General features: G+C 41.4%; 1 protein-coding gene and 1 long non-coding RNA gene across 5 annotated transcripts in view; one reads left to right on the forward strand and one right to left on the reverse strand.

Annotated features, from left to right (window-relative positions):
- Positions 1 to 14,231, forward strand: part of LOC112569806 — a 30,331-nt gene extending 16,100 nt beyond the window's left edge. For 2 of the 3 annotated variants that reach the window (XM_025247785.1, XM_025247784.1), the window contains exons 2-3: positions 8,988 to 9,345; positions 9,516 to 14,231. In XM_025247785.1, coding sequence (XP_025103570.1) covers positions 9,068 to 9,345; positions 9,516 to 10,272 — 1,035 coding nt within the window. In that variant the 5' untranslated portion in view covers positions 8,988 to 9,067 and the 3' untranslated portion in view covers positions 10,273 to 14,231. Of the gene's footprint in view, positions 1 to 5,017; positions 5,708 to 8,987; positions 9,346 to 9,515 lie in introns of those variants that run through there. The other variant, XM_025247786.1, reaches the window with a different exon arrangement.
- On the reverse strand, positions 13,342 to 16,883 carry LOC112569810. 2 transcript variants are annotated; one of them, XR_003100533.1, is made up of 3 exons: positions 16,670 to 16,883; positions 15,992 to 16,096; positions 13,342 to 13,685 (listed from the first exon to the last, which is right to left on the reverse strand). It is a non-coding gene; the product is annotated as an uncharacterized LOC112569810 (long non-coding RNA). The 2 variants fall into 2 exon arrangements; XR_003100532.1 differs by having other exon boundaries at positions 13,342 to 13,681; positions 16,670 to 16,879.
- Between the last annotated feature and the right edge of the window lie 15 nt (positions 16,884 to 16,898).

Consider the following 16,898-nt stretch of genomic DNA (forward strand, 5'->3'; position numbering starts at 1 on the left):
TTTCAACAGTTTATTGCAACAACAGAAACAGCCTATGAAAATGTTAACGAATGTTGTTACTTAAAGCTTCGAGTGGACGAAGAAAACAGCAATCAGTTATTATCTGACACCCGCATGTATTTGTTGGACCAAATAAAACACAGCTTGCTGTTTCATAAATAATACTACTAAGTTTAAATGGTCAGCTTTCCTGTCACAGACGCGAATACAAACACCAGGAAATTAAAAACATTGTGCTGCATTCATACTGACAGATTGTTCATAAAGATGTTCACATGTCATACAGCAATTTTAAATATTGATCTGCAACTTTTTATTGTATATAAATAAAGCACATAGAGTGCAATCAATAAATTATATCGAAAGCAGGGGTTAGTCAGATGACATCCGAGTTCCCAGTAGTGAAAACAAAAGCAACTTCACATCTTTGCTTTATGAAGACAAATAAATTGAGTTCAGAAGAGAAATCAGAAAGAAAAAGAATCTTCGAGAAGGATATCTAATTTATTAACTGTCTCATTGCTGTGCGCTCAGACAGCTGAGACAATTGTCTCGAGACCGAGACTAGTCTACTAAGGGAAGTAAGTCGACGTCTCATTAGAAGCAGTATACCTCTGAGTTGTTTCCCCTATGCAAATATATTTTTAAAAAAAAAGAAAAGAAAAAAAAAGATGCAACTACCAGTACTAAAATCGTCGTTAAAATGTAGGAAAGTAAATAAAAATGTAAGGAATTAGTTATACTATTAGATCAGGGTAGTAAGAGCAGTGAGTACAGTGGAACCTCGGTTAGCGAACGCCTCGGATAGCGAATATTTCGGTTAACGAACAAAAATTTTGTTGAAAATTTGTCTCGGATAGCGAACAAAATTTCGGATAACGAACAGCCACGTGAACCACACGTGACCGACCAGCATGTCGTCATTCGCGCTCGAGACACAGTTACAATCGGTCGAGCCTTATCTGTGCGCATCCTTCTTATTTAGTGATTGTTGTGCTTTATTTTAATAAGACAATCCTCAATCATGGCTCCAAATAAGATTAAGGGCAATTAATAGTAATGAGGTAATGACAAGGAATTGAAAAAGGAAATGATTTCAAAGTATGAAGGTGGCATGCGTCTGTCGGATATGTGATGTCGTATTACCGGAGAGTTTGACAGAAAAAGCAGAAGGAACAGACACTGGACAAGATTTTTACCTTTAACCTCAAAGCTACAGAAAAGGGAAGTCACCCCCGATTTTATAATGTCACGTGTGCTCATGGAGGGGAATCCAAGCAGTAATTCCACCCCTTCCTCCCCACACCTGCTTCCAACCACGCCGTCAAAACGGCAAGTTTTGTGATGTTTAAATGCTTTCGTTAATGTTTTTATGTTTATTTAACTCCATTTATATTGCATTATATCTGTTCTCATTACAAATACCTATATATATATATAGCCTGTAACTTTCAAATATTAGCGAGTCAACAGGAGGTGGGAACCAATTAAATCTATTTCCTTTATTTCTTATGGAAAACATTGTTTCGGATAACGAACATTTCGGATAACGAACAGCTTTCCAGAACGGATTAAGTTCGTTAACCGAGGTTCCACTGTATTATGTTTGAAATAATCTTCTGTCGTCCACAACATATGATCGACATTCCTATAATGAAGAAAGAAGAGAGAGAGAAAGAGAGGATTGGGAGAACACTCTTTCATTTTCTTCACCAATAGACAATCTAATTCTAGCGCAGTCGCCTTCTCCTTGAGCCGTGGCTCTGGTTCATCCTGGGAGCTAAATCCGATCTTCTGTGACAAGACGCAGGGACCAGCAGGACAAGGGCGGGTAATTTGGGGGGTCACATCCTGCACAGCATATTAGCAGCAGCGTGAACTTCTCGCTCCTTCTGCACCCTTGGCCCGCCACTTCCACGTCCACCCCACGCTTCTTACAACAGGTCCAAAAAAAAAAATAAAATCCTTTAACAGGAACCTGATTGCCGAGACCAGTCTCCATGTTCACCATTCCCACAAGAGCGCGAGTAAATGCAGTCTGAACTTTAACCTGGCGTGGCCAAAAAGGTCTATCATGTGGATGAAAGCTTGCAACTTTCGAATCTTTCGAGAAACCTAACTCAAGAAAGGAATATACTGCACAGGCTTCAGCGTCAGAATCTGCCAACAACGCTAAATTCAGAAAAGGAAACTCTAATTATATTTCATAGGCTTCATAACCCGTAAGTACAAAAAATAGTTCTGTAGGTCAGTTAACTAGGGTAAATTGGGAAAAGGAATGGTGGCTTTTTGGCGTGACCTTAATACTTGTTCTAAAAGCAATACAAGAGCTTTGAAAGGGCTTCCCAGCTTCCTTTAAGCCTCCGCATAGGGCATCGACTTGTTATTTTTATGAAGTCCCAGATAAACGCGACAGCAGGATGTTTCCTGCTTGTATTCCTGGCATTATTATAGCTTATTTGTGGGTGTTCACGACCAGATGGTTAGGGCAACACCATTGATTCTTATTGATGCAATGGCTTTCATAACCCCTTTTGTTATTTTTTTTAAAAATAAACAAGGACTTGGATAAATATGCTGCTCTAGAGGTATCGAGCAAACATATGGATTGGGACCGAGAATACATCTGTCTTGTGGTCTGCCGCGCTGCAGCTGAGAAGCTTTTTTTGAGATAATAGACTCTTTGAGCGAGATAATTACGGGCCGATGAGTAGGTTAGACCATAACAACAGCCTCAGGATCGACGGCGAATGCAGAAAGCTGACAGGCTGCGTAGCCTAGAGAGTCTTTACATTCGTCTGCTGTTCATGATGTGCACAAAGTGGAAATTGTCTGGCCGGCCAACCCCGGGCCCTTCCCGTCTCCTAGGCTGCCACACGGAGGGTCTTTCTGCAGACCAAAGTGGACGTGGCATCTCCTGAGCGACACGTTAATTGGTCTCTGGACGGAACACGCTCAGCTTCGCATCTGCGCAGAATTATTAAAAAAATTTGTTTGAAGAGCCAGAAAAGTTTTGTGCTGTGTTAGACTTGGTCCTATTAGTATTTAACAAATTACTACATATATTCTATTTATAATACAAAATCAAAATAAAAGACTAAGTATTCCAGAATTGTTTACACTTTTAGTTATAACATAGAAAGACAGCATAGTGTATTATGAATGTAAAAGAAGTACACACATCTTCAATTAAGACATTTTCTTCAGAAAAGGCTTTCTAGCTTTGAACCACTAACACTCATTTTGGTAATAAAATGTACGTATAATTCATACAAATTTTTTTTCTGTTTTCGAGTCCTTAGCTACGGAAACACGTCTTACATTGTCCAAACTGGTATTAGAGAGCTTACAATTATTATAGTTTTTTGTTACTGGGCATATTTTAACTGTTAAATAAATCTATAACTTACGTCTGTTTTCCTACAAATAAGTGCTTTTTTTTTAAACTAATCGATTCCGCTTGAAGATACCACGGACAGAAAATCCTAGTTATTCTGTTTATTGTTCCTACTAATTCTCATTTACTCAGCAAAAAAAAGTGATCGAGTTTTACAAACCAGCAGCGGTTGTGTTTTTTTCCCGCTGCTTTAAAGGTGTACTTAGGTGCAATTTTCCAAGTTATTTCGTAAAAAGTTCTCCAGATCTTCTCTTCACTTCACTTAAACACATCACTATCACAGAAAGAAATTAAAATCGTGACGTCACGTTTTTACACAGATAATTCTAATTGACACATTATTCCAGTTCTCCCATCTGCTCCAGCTTTCACAATGTAAATATATCCGTGTACATCGTGACGTGTGCTTTGCTGACTAAACCAAAAAAATGTATTTGGTCAGATTTCGGGAAAATAGTGAAAATATATCGAACTAAGGTGCACCCTGTCATTACAAAAAAGCTGCATTCCACGAGACCGTTAAGCTGTGAAACACTCGCTACGCCAAGTGAGACAACTCTCCTAGCTTCCTGACACGTTTTTTTTTTTTGTTGAGATCGGAGCGATCGAACAAAGGAAATGTCATTTTGCTGTTGACAAGCAGGACCAAGCTAACAGTCGATGGCTCACCTGCCTTTGTTTTTCTTCCCATCAACACGTCTGTCCGTGGCATCCCGCGCCATGCCAACACCACCGTTCTTGTTTGTTGTCTTCATTTTGTCCTCTGTCCCTCACCTCCATTCCTTACAAGTCGATGTTATCGTTATTACATTGGCTTCATGTTAGTCTTTGGGATTGACCTGTATATCATTAGGCAAATCTTGCGGTTATTTCGCGAAAGTTTGTGTTAGCAGTAAATTTAGGTTGGAAAGTTTGTGTTATTAGCATATATATAGGTTAAAAAGTTTGTTATTAGCATATACATGTATATAGGTTAAAAAGTTTGTGTTAGCAGTATATTTAGAATTTAAAAAATGTACAGAACAGATTGTTCAGTGCTGTGGTGTAGACGACTGTTTCTCAAAGTCGTTACTATGGTCTGCGACACGCTGGTGGCGTTGTGGTGTCACATCCCCGCAGTTCGTGACAAATGTGCTCAGTACTTTAGTAGTGACAATCGAAGCACTGCCTTTGTATGTTATTAGCACGTGACTGCTAGTTCTACAGATTTTTAGTGCATCTCATACAAATTGTTTGTATGCAGCCAACTATGCATATCCTGGCATTGATTACTGCAATTCTTGACAGAAAAAAAAATGGTTGCAGGGATTTTCTGTGAAAAGCAGTTGTATTTGGTGTCCACACTATTTGCCATTAAAACAATAAAAAAATAATAATAATTTATAGGCTAATAATATCTGGACGATTTTATGTCTTTTTTCCCCTCCTTCCAAACGTTTCCTCCATCCTTCCTTCTCTCATCCTGTTTATTTTCATTCTCTTTTCTTTCTTTACTTGCATTTTTTCCCTTGTTCCATTTTCTCCTTTCTTCACTTTCTTCCGTCATTTTTTCTGCTGTCGTTCTCATTTTTATTCCTTATTTCCTTTCATTCTTCTCTGGATCCTTTCTTCCTTCTTTTCTTTATTTTATTTTTCTTCCTTTTCTTTCTTCTCAGCTTTCTTGCTTACTTTTTTCTTCTTCCTTTCTTTACCTCCATTATTTAATTTCTTTATTTTGCCTTTCCTTCTTTAAGGTTAACTACGAAGCAAGTCAAATAAATATAGATGCCAAGAAAGAAAGAAATAGAAATTCGCCACAAGGAATGCGAGCCCGTCTTTTCTTGAAGCAGTCGATTGTTTTCATTCAACTTCCTGCTAAACCAGGTTTGGTCCAGCCTTTGTTTTGAAGAATTGGGATGAGGAGGAGGCAGGAAAAGATTCACACATGGGTTGTTGTCTGTCACCTGCGTGTACCTGTTCACACAGCCGCAAATAAAGGCAGAACTGTGTTCCTGTGCAAAAGCTGCAATGTCGGCTCTGGACAAAATAGTCTGGCTAATGTTTTGGAGGTGGAGGAGACGAACCCCTGCTCGGCGCGATGCCGGAGGCGGAGCTTGCTGAGAGATGCTAACAGTGCCATTGTGTCTCTCACTCACTCTGTGTGTGTCTGGCTCTGCCTGCCTGCCCCTGTCTTCCTGTCTCTCTGGTCTTCGATGTCGAGGTCTCGTCGCCTGCTCGTGCGTCAGCGCCGCGGTGTCGCGCGCGTCCAGTCTGCATAGAGTCACACGCGTCCTCTTGCGAGCTGGTCTCATTTTGCCAGGTGTTCAACAGGTAAGCTGTTATTCCTTGAAATCTTTAAGCACGTACTCAGACTGCGGCCACAGATTTCTCTTTCAGATGATTTTCTGCAAAAATGTAGTTCATCTGATTATTATTTTTCTTTTAAAAATTGGAATATAAGATGGTGGACAAACGTGAAAGTCGCTTATCTCTTTCTTTTACCTTTCTGGTTTCTTAATATGCTATAAGGTTATGTAAACTTTTAAATATTTGTTGTTGTTGTTGTTGTTGATGATGATGATGATGACAGTCGAAACATGCTAACAGAGTTTCCAAACATTAAAATCCCGTGTAGATGTGAGAACACAGGGTGTGGCGGTAGCAGTTGGGGATGGAGGGTAGGAAGGAGCGGCAATGATCAAAGCCAGCTTTTTTCGAGGCGGAGAAAAAGGTTTTTCATCAAAGTAACATTCTCTACTACTAAATAACTGATTGCAATCTGTTGTCAATGTTAAAATACACAAACAGTACAAGCCATGCAGCGACGACACGTAAGCATGGGTGGCCGTAGCTATGGATACAACTTGTACACCACGTGTCGACGATGGTGGCCAACGGTTGTTTGTGCCTAGAGGACTCGCTTTGCATCCGCTCATTAGTTATCTCAGCGGTAGCCCTACCTAACTTCTGGGTGATTAAAGCTTCACTTAAAATTCATGGCGCAGTCGTTGAGGATGTAATGAGATGCACAAAGAGGACGGCGATGCCGATGGTACTTGTTTAGGAAGGAGAAGGAGGTGAGGACAAATGAAGACAAGTCAGCATTATTATTAAAGGTCTACTAGGGTGTAAAGTTATGTTTTCTTAAATGGTTAAGTTCAATACAATTCTTTTTTCTGAATCATGGTAAATGATTTCACCCCAACCTTCTGTTTTCACCAAAAACAAAGATGTCAGTTTTTTTTGAACAAGGATCCGTTTGTGTAGTGAAGGTCTCAACCAATAGGAAAGCTGGAAATAAAAGTTAATTAGGCGTACCTGTGTACAAACGTGACATCACTATTTTGACCTCTTTTTGTGCATGGGGATTTTTCTAAGGATGTCGAAAACGGACAGGAGGCTTTAACCCAGTGCTTAAAAAAATAATTTTTCAACCCACCAGACCTTTAAGACTAGTTTTTTGTTGAAAAGGGTAGAGAGCAACGACTGTTCTGACTTGTAGGGCTTGACACCACCCAGAGGTTGCCGGCTGCCTCCGAGGTTGCGTTACAGCTCTATTCACTGCTCTGTCTCCAATGGGACCGCAGGTCTGGACTGATAACTCTCATGCTGACCGCTGTTTGCACCTGGAGATTTTATTGTCATTTCTTATTGGTCCTGAGCTACCTTCAGGGTCGCTGCCCCTTATGGTGAGGTTGCCCAGGCAAGACAAATGTCAAGGCGTGTCGGCAAAACTCGGAAGGCAGACGCATTTCCGTGTCGGGTGTTGACTTTAAACCAGCAGCTAACGCGTCACACACACACGCACACACACACACACACACACACACACACACACACACACACACACACACACACGCACACACGCACACACACACACACACACACACACACACGCACACACGCACACACGCTCACACACACTCACACACACACACACACCTATCATCGGCTTTGTGACCTTTCAGTGCCCAGTGACACACACGACGCGCGGCTTGAAAGCTGCCGCCGAGATCAATAGCCTGGCGGCTCCCGCTTTGTTGAATGCACGCTGCAGATCGAACTCCCCCGTGCAGTACTTCCGCACGCAACACGTGGTAAAAAGCATCGTCCCACTGATATGACAGTCAGCGACATGATCTCACAGGTTCGGTATCACCGTTCGCTACTTCTGAGCCACACCTCGGGTTAATCAACTGAAACACGATGAACACCCGCTAAAAAGGGATTAAAATGTCGTTTTCTTCTTATGATCAAATTACTGGGGATAAAATTCTGTGTACTTTTCAACAGAGTTGATGTCCAGTTTTGTTTCGTGTCAGGTAAATATCAAACAGCCTGCCTCCCCATCCCCCGGACATCTGTACACATCTGAGATTAATTCTCTCACCACGAAAATCACTCGAAAACAGTATACGCGGTTTAGTTTCTTTTATCTACTTTCTTTTATTTATTTTCTTACACCAACATCTGTGCATCTCTCTGTCAGTCTGATGCGCAGATTGTGCGTCTGTATCTTCGATTTATTGCTGTGTGGAAATGTCAGAAGGTTAAATACCAGTCGAGCACAGAGACAGGTCTTGTTGGCCTCGTGCCACTGTTCTCAAACATTCATACTGTGTTTGAGCTGGATCTTCAACACGACTAATTATGTTCTCGGTGGCTAATCATCTTCGCCCCTTTCAAGGAATTTCAAATTGCTTCTGTTTAAAGCAGGATTCGAGCATTTAAAAAAATTGTTATTTAAAGTGGGCCTTAAAAGTACAAAATTTTAGGAGAAAAATTTGTTGCGAGCTAAGAATTCTAGATGTATAAGCTGCATGTTTAAATTGAAATCCAACTGACAACAAGGTAGTAAACAACAAGGTTGACCTATTTCTACAGGTTCTGACATTTACTTAGAGAAAAGATCATGCTAAGAAATAAATTATGTATTGGCAGTTTTCGCCGATCTTTCGTATTATTAAAGAGATTTCGTGGTTCTTCCATGTTTTTTTAAAGAAATCGTGTGGCTGCACATGCGGAGAGTTGGCACAATCAAGACATGTGTGTGTTTGTTTGTTTGTGGAAAGAGAGATTCATATTCCTCCAGTGCACGCACTAGAGATTTACCAGGATTTAACAGTAAGCAGCTCAAAATAGCTAGCTGATTAATCAGACTTCCGCTTGATACACTTTTTATGCATGTTTGTATCTTGCAAGCTGGGAATGATTGAAGAGAATGTTTACTCAGAGTTAAAGGCCTAGAGGGGTGCAAGTATTTTCTAATGACTGGGCAAAGCGTGGTGCAAGATACTATTTCCAGTAATCTGAGTGAATATACAGACAGCAGTCCACATATACACGTCCGTAGTGACAGAAAATGTGCATCGTCACCATAAAAAAATGGCTCTGAAGAAACGACCTCCCCTCCCCATCCCCATCCCAGCTCCGAACGACCTAAAAATGGTTAGGAGACGACCTTCCTACCATGGTCATAGGTGAGTCTGGAAGCACAGAGCAGCGAAAAAACTGCATTGTCATGTATTGTAAAAAATTCAACATTTCTACTTCTTAATTCATGTAGTTTTACACCTGTTAAAGCCGAGCTTGGATGTCGCGTGTGTTGCAGTCCAAGCCTTGCGGCGCGTGGAGGAGCTGCGCGGCCCGCCGGTAGATGCATACGACAAGCTGATCGCCTGGCTGGCTGAGATGGCTGAGAGCGAGAACGTCCAGCTGGACACCAACATCTTCGTCAAGCAGCTCACCAGGGTGTGCAGCGCCCCCAACGCCGCCACTGTCACCACTACCACCACCACCAACAGCAGCAACAACGGCCACAGCAGCAGCAGCGCGGTGGGTGCCGGAGACAGGTGCAGTCTGAGCGACAACGGAGGAGGAGGAGTAGGAATCCGGAGGTCGATGGCTTCGAGGCAACATTCCGCCTCGTGCGATTCACGCGCGAGTTCTTCCGATACCTACAAACACAGGTGCGTTGGTTTTGTAGTTTCCTCGAGATCCTTTGAGAGAACAGTTGGGATGATGGTTTAAGTTTAAATGCTGCATGACTAAAGAAGTAGTTTCAAACGAACATTGTAGATTATCATTCAGAGCCGCTGCTTCGTCTCAAACATGTTACTTAACCCGTTGTGTGTTGCAGATCCTTCGAAGACTCGCTCGACACCACGCGTTTGACGTGGCGGCAGCCGCAGGAGTCCCGCCAGGAGTCCCGCCAGGCCACCCTCAGCGATGACCTGGAGGAGGACCCGGATGTGCGCAATGCCTCCATGGAGAGTCTGTACAGCAGCTCGGACCGCGACAGCGAGCTAGACGCCATGCCAGCCACTTACACCGCTGCCGAATGCACGACGACAAGCTCACGGCGAGCACGCTTCATGCAGCAGCGGGACCAGCAGCGCGACATGAGGCGACCCTTGCTGCGCCAGGCCCTGCTGGGCTCCTCCATCGGCAGCAACTCCTGCGGGGGCGGCGGGGGACGGCGGGACCACAGAGGCAGCGTCTTGGGGGGCAGCGAGGTCCTGGCAGGCCACTACCCCACCTACGGTAGCTGCGGGGTGGGTAGCGGCGGTAACAGCAGCATGCTGGGCATGGCGTCTGGCTTGATGCAGATGCAGATGCTGATGATGCCATGCAGCGCCAGTACCGGCGACCTGGACAAGATCAACACGTCCATGGACGACCCCGGGGAGGAGCTGCCCGCCAGGCTCCTGGCCCGCCGCAAGAGCGTGAGCCTGCTCAACCTGACTCCTCCCGGGCGACCCGCTTACCTGGAGCACGACCTTCCCCCAGACACCCCTCCTGGAGAGCCTGGCGAACCGTTCCTTGATGACACCCTCCTAGACGGAAACATGGCAGATATACTGTTTTCTGTGGAAGCACTGTGGCCCAAAAAATGAAAATAAAAAAAGCGCGACATCTTGGATAGAGATGTCCAGGGCTTTATTTTTGCTGAGACGGAGGTATCGGATATATTGCTGAAGGCGAGAGGTCTTATCCTGGTCCAGGATGGCAAACAGCTGGGTGGGCGGCTGAACCAACCAGGACCAGTCTTCGACAGCATAGTTGGCGGTGTCGTCCTTTCTGTCTCCCACTCCAATATATGTGCGTGGTCTGTGTGTCAAAGGCCAAGATCCCTGGTGTCTTTTGACCTCAGTCACCACTCTCTCCCCTCCGCACCTGGCCTGACTACATCCGGCATTTTCACTGTAGAGCTTCCCTGTCAATGAGGTGGAAATCTGAGCAGGTTAAACAAGAACGTGGCCTTCAGGGGCATACTTCTGCTCTGTGGTTAAATGGAGAAATTATTATGGTGGCTCAATGCACGAATTAAAACTATTTTCACTGTGACCATGACTTTTTTCCAAATATGTCCTATTTTACTGTAAGACTCATTTGATGAAACTGAAATAAATATTTTGTAATTTTAATAGGTTTATACTTTTAAACGCATAGATACGCATTTTTGCAGAAGCTGGACTTCAGCATATATATATTTATAGTGAAATATAGTTTAATATAAATAATATAAAATCTATAAACATTGCTCGAGATTATTAATTCAGTGGCAACAGTGCCTTTCAGATATCAGTGAGTAGATTGAAATCAGAATTAAGTGTGAATATGTTCTTATGAATTGTGACCATCTTTCGCTAGTTTGCTAAGAGATTTGTACTGCAGGAAAAGATTAAAGTTTATGTTGCTCTTTATGAAGACATCAAAACAAAGGATCATCAGATTTTCTGTGGGACAGTGGTCATTAATTCATTTGCAACGAATAGTCAAAGTTAAATAAGTTCTGGGACTTCAGAAAGAATGTTTTGTTGCTTCATTGTTTTCGATAGTAGTTCAGCAGCTGATCTTGCTAATTTAATCCATTACCAACATTTTATTTTTAATTATATGTAAACCTTATGCCTTGGCCATCACTATTGTCTTACTGAAAAAGAGTATACACATATTTTTAATTCTGCGGGTAATTTAAGGCTCTTTATTTTTTTATTGTCTTGTCAAAAATGTTACACGTCCGACATAGAAGTATCATGTGTAGCAGATTAAGATTTATTGTAAATTTTTTTTTTATTGTGCTAAAAGCTAGAGAAATTTGTGAGAGTAGTAAACTTGTCCAGCTAATTTTTATACATCTTGACATCCTACGTTTGCAGTGAGTGAACATTCATGACACATGCTAAACTAACATTGGTTTTTAAGGTGATCTTTCTTTTAAAATGATAATCAAAAAAGTGATTTTATTTATCAGGAAAAGAATAATTATGTATACAATTACATTTTGTATAGACTGACTAAATTGAATTGACTTCCATGATTAGGCAAATTTGACCTACGCCCCCAACCCAACACGAAAAACAAATTAAAGTTGACCTAAAGTTTCCCACATCACTTGCGTGTTTTAAAACGAGTTTTATCAAAATACCGTGTTAGAAATTAATTCTAATTTGTGGCATGTAAATAGCATGCTTGAACCTGGACAATATCTGTTTCACGGACAGTGTGACGGAAACTTAGGTCCCAGAAAAAAGAAAATCTTTATGTGGATAACCTCTTTAATATTGTGATGTAAAGATGGTGGAAAGACAGTGTGCTCTTTGGTCACACTTGTTTTTATGTCTTTGTAAGCACCTTCACTTTTAAAGATCATTGGAGTAAATGTGGAACCAATTAATTGACATTTTGAATGTGATGGAAACCCGGGTCCCAGAAAAAGAAATTTTTATGTGGACAAACTCTTTAATATTGTGATGTAAAGATGGTTGAAAGATCTCTTTGATCACACTGGTTCTTTTTTTAAATGTCTTTGCATGCACCTGACACGTTCAACGTTGGTTATTCATTGGCGTAAACGTGGAACCTTTTAACTGCCATTTTCAAATTGTCAACCTTTAGGAGTCACAGGATCAGCTCATGAATGTACATTGTGCCAAAGCTGATTCACAACTCAACAGTTTGCTCGCCACCGCAATTTTGCAAACAGAAAATGTCTCGGTTTTGTCACAGCCCCGTTCCTACACGATTGGAAGCACGATTTGGGTGAACAACCTTAGTTCAAACCAAACATGTACACTTTATTATTGTTGTAAAGGCTTAAAAAAATCGAACACGGTGAAATGTTCTGGGGTCATTATCAGTTCGGAAAAACAAATGAAATGCATCTACATATTTTTGAATTTTTTTGTGGGATGAGGGGGTTGTTTATAAAATGCTCTTGCCCAAGATTCATGAACAATATTGATCGCGTAATATTTTTTCAAACATTTTATTGTTTTTGTCACCTCAGTCTCTGCCTTTGATTGCCTTTGGAAATAAGATTTGAATTGCCTGGAACATTTGCTCTATTTTTACATTACCATACTGTCAATAGGATTGGATCCAGAATTTAGGGGACCAGCGCTAGAATTAAAAATTGAACTGAAAGACTGCTAGTTGTTTGGTTCCCATTTATAATTTTGTTAACCCTCACCACGCTATCGCCTTTCTCAATATTATTTTAATGTCAAGCACTTGTCTGGAAAGCTTTGTAGTTTTTTAAATTTTGAGTGTCCAAATGTGAGCTTGAACAGAGGTAACAGTCTGTGAACTTTGAAAAGACCTTTCCACTAAAACCTCTATTTTGCTAAAGTTCCTTGTCGAACATTTGACCAAGTTTGGCGAAGTTGTATGTGAAGATCACAGGAAACCAATGGCTTTAGGACGAACGTTCGGGTCGTTGGAACTTTGGTCAGCATGCTAAGTGCAAACTTCTTTGACAATACATTGTCGACATAGTTGCCAATACAGTGGAACGTTGGAAAGCTTCGGCACTTTGCCCAGTTAAGAACGGCCTTAAAGTAGAACTGTGGAGTTACAGTGTGTGATTTCCTCCGTCACATGATGTTGTGCAACTGCATTGGATTAGAATAGATGAAAGATGTTTGCTTTTATGAACTCATAGTATCTAAAGACGGAGAATAATTAACTAATTTATTTATTTATTTACATGTGGTCATTTAGCAGAGAGTAATGAAACTTGCTGCCTTTTGTCTACATACAAACATGCCTGCTTTGCCATTTGAATTTCCTGCGGTATTTCGTTGTTGCTGCCAACAGATGTTGTTTCTGTATTTATTGTAGTTTTAAAACACCGTACTGATGTTACATTTTCTTTGCAACTTACGGTCATTTTAATGTGTTGTGTAGAAAGGGCGAATTGTATTAGTACCACCAGAGATCCACGTGACAGCCTTTACCTCCAATTTTTGCAGCGTGTGGACACCACCCATTACAGGTCGAGCGCCTGGTCGCCTCAAAGTTCTGACTGAAAAAGAAAATTGAAATATATATTCTCTTGGCATCTTACTAAAGATTGGAACAGTCTATATGTCGGTCTACCCAGGTGGCTGTTTTAGAGGGATGGTTCAAACACTAGTAAATCATTGGTTTCTACAGGATTTACATGTCCAACAAAGTGGAAAATAAACAAGCAAGCAAAAAAAATAAAAAAACAAAAACAAAAAACAACAAACAAATATCGCTAGTGCGTTTTAACTACAACTATTTTGTAGCACAGGCAATGAAACAGTTATGTTGTGGAATACAGACAAGGGGAGCATGTTGTGGAAACAAGAGAAAAGTTACATTGTGGAACACAATATTCCCTGCATTGACATGTTAGCTCTACTTGCCTGTGTTGTATGAAGTTTGCATTTTCTTTACACAACAGTTCACAGAAAATTCGATTATGAATAATCCTAAATGCTCACGCACACACACACAGACACACACACATATTCTTATAGGGTTCCCCCCAAAAGTGTCAGTTACGTAACATGTGCTAATATAATAAATTTGATGCAACCGAAAATGTCTTATTCTTTAAAGATGAGTCTGCTCAACAAAGACTTCAGTTCTGTGTCATGTCGACCCATAATGTGTGTAGTTCGACCAATCCAGGAAACAAGACGAAAACCTTTTCCCTTTTTTATTTGTTGCCAGGGAACAGAAGAAATGTATATCGGACACCGCCAGAGAGAATGCATTGACAGACACGTTCCATCAAACATCGAATAAAGAGACTAAGCCAGCGCTCGTAATCTCAATCGTAAGAGTAGTTTATCGCTGCGTGGAGACCGAAACGTAAATTAATACTGAATACTCACAAGACATTCAACTTGTCATCATCCTTCACGAATCACAAATCCATGTGCTTTCTAATATCATTTGGGTCTGGTGCTGTACGAAGCAGTGCCATAATCTTCTGTCGATATCACAGACGATAGAGTTCTATTTATTTCTAGCGAGTAACTTCTACACTGGCTTAGAGCTGACTTCTATCGGTGGATTTTGACCCTAACCCTGCTTCCCATTAAACAGCTAGTGAACTCTGGTTTTTCACAGAGGCATTCTGCAGACTACCCTATGAGCAGCACCCCCCCCCCCCTACAAAAAAAAGACAAAAACAAAAAACAAAACAAAAAACAAACAAACAAACAAACAAAACTTGCACCTACTTCATCAGTTCTATGACAGGAACTGTGGTGAGGACAGAAGTGTCTGCAGCCTGGATGACAGTGTTTGAAATGAGCAAGCTTGAAGCAACTGCTGGCTACATATCTTTCACTATCATATATCTATTCTACAAACAACACGTCTGCATGTGGCTTGTGCGTGTGCGTGTGTGTGCTTGCGTGTGCATCAATCTTTGTAAAGCGCCATGAGCCTGCCCATATGGACTTTTCGTTCTATTCGATCCAGATCGCTCTCGCACTAGTTATCTGCTTCCTGCGAATGTGGTCATATTTTAGTTCGTCCATACTAGATCTGTCGGTTGCCTTTAATAGGTTGCATCAAAACATCCATCTTTAGCCATTTCGATTTACTTTGGATTTCAAGGTCCCCCTACCGAACCTTTCTTGTCTTGCTTAAATTTTTACCCGCTCGAACTCTTACTAACCAACATGTTTACTTCTATAATGCCTGGTTCACTACCACTGCAGTGTGCTGGGAGCGTCGATGCTAGAGACAGCAAGCCATGCACCAAATTTTATTATTCAAAGAAGACATTTCCAATTCGAAATGTTTTATCATGCAACACTCAAACGATGGAGATCTGAAACATTTCATGTCGCAGGTCAAGGAGACACATCAGAAGGATGACTTCCTGTCACATGGACCTGTGATATGGAGGGTTAATGCGACAGGTGAAAGACAGTGCGGCAGGGAAAACAATACGGATTGTAAGCGAAGCGGCATTCTCATGATCCGACACGCAACCAAACATGCTATCAGGATAACACCATAAAGTGAATATCAATATTTTACACACGTCAGGTCCGAGCTCACGCCCAAACTCAGTAAGATCAAATCAAAAATTATTCAGACTACTTCAACCAAGCGTTGCTTGCTCTGATGATTGTAACACACCCGTCCTACAGTGGAGAAAATGCAAAGAATGTTGGAGACTATGTACGTATCAGATGACAATGTTTAGGCTGACAAACGAGACCGGAAGTACGAAACACTTTCAGCATTACTCACTACATCCTTTACTGTTGACATGTGCTTCTAGACCCACCTGTACATGCACGCCGGATGTGGTTTCTTCAATCTAAAATATGGAGTTACCTTTTTCATGAGAGGGATGCACTTGATCGTGAAGCCATGTTCGTGTATTTAGTGCGCAGTTCCTTCGATTTCCCTGACCGGTTTACATTCTTGCAGAGCATGTGCCTATAAAAGCACATAATATGTATTGATGGTTAGTTTATCAACTGTCCACTTACTGCCTGGGAGATTCTACGACTGCCCGGCTTTGTATTGTCTCTGTATTATATATGAGCGCTTATACTTGAATTTACTGTAGCCAGATACACATACACTTATGCGTCATGTACATTCTTCTCGAGATAAATCCGTAACTAAGAGCAATTAATTTTATGGGACCAACATTTCTTCAACTTTCTAGACAGCGCTAATCAACGCGTCTACATCCCTGTCCCCACCGCTCCTGAACCTTCCTATTGCGTTTTCTGTCTTATAAGAAACAAAAGGAGTATTTATCTGCAACACAGCGCGTTGATCAACTAAGCTGTTGACCGCCCACATCACAGAATCAGTTAGGCATATACAACCACGAACTATATATGTCCATGTATACAACACTCTTCTCATGATTACTAGTTCCACTTGTCAAGAGGGAGGCGTAAGTAGCTGCTCGTTAGGCACATTGTATTCATTTGCCCCAGATCGCCGAACAAACGAATACAAGAGTGCCATGTGCTATAACAACAGACTGACACGTACACTGATGCTGACAATCGCCGTACAAAAATAGTGAAGCTGGAAGTGTTCACAGGTCGTCACAGGATAGCTAAATGATGATTTAAGGAAACTCTCAATATTTCTGAAAAATACTAGGAAGAAAAATATTGCTATAACCTATGTACACATTGATTACGAGAAGAATTCACTGTCAGAGTAGTTTTACAGCCTCAGCTTTCATGGCGACGAAGAAGAGAGAACTCTTGTCACC

Source organism: Pomacea canaliculata, linkage group LG8 (assembly GCF_003073045.1).
Source record: "Pomacea canaliculata isolate SZHN2017 linkage group LG8, ASM307304v1, whole genome shotgun sequence".
In the NCBI taxonomy this organism is placed as follows: Eukaryota; Metazoa; Mollusca; class Gastropoda; order Architaenioglossa; family Ampullariidae; genus Pomacea; species Pomacea canaliculata.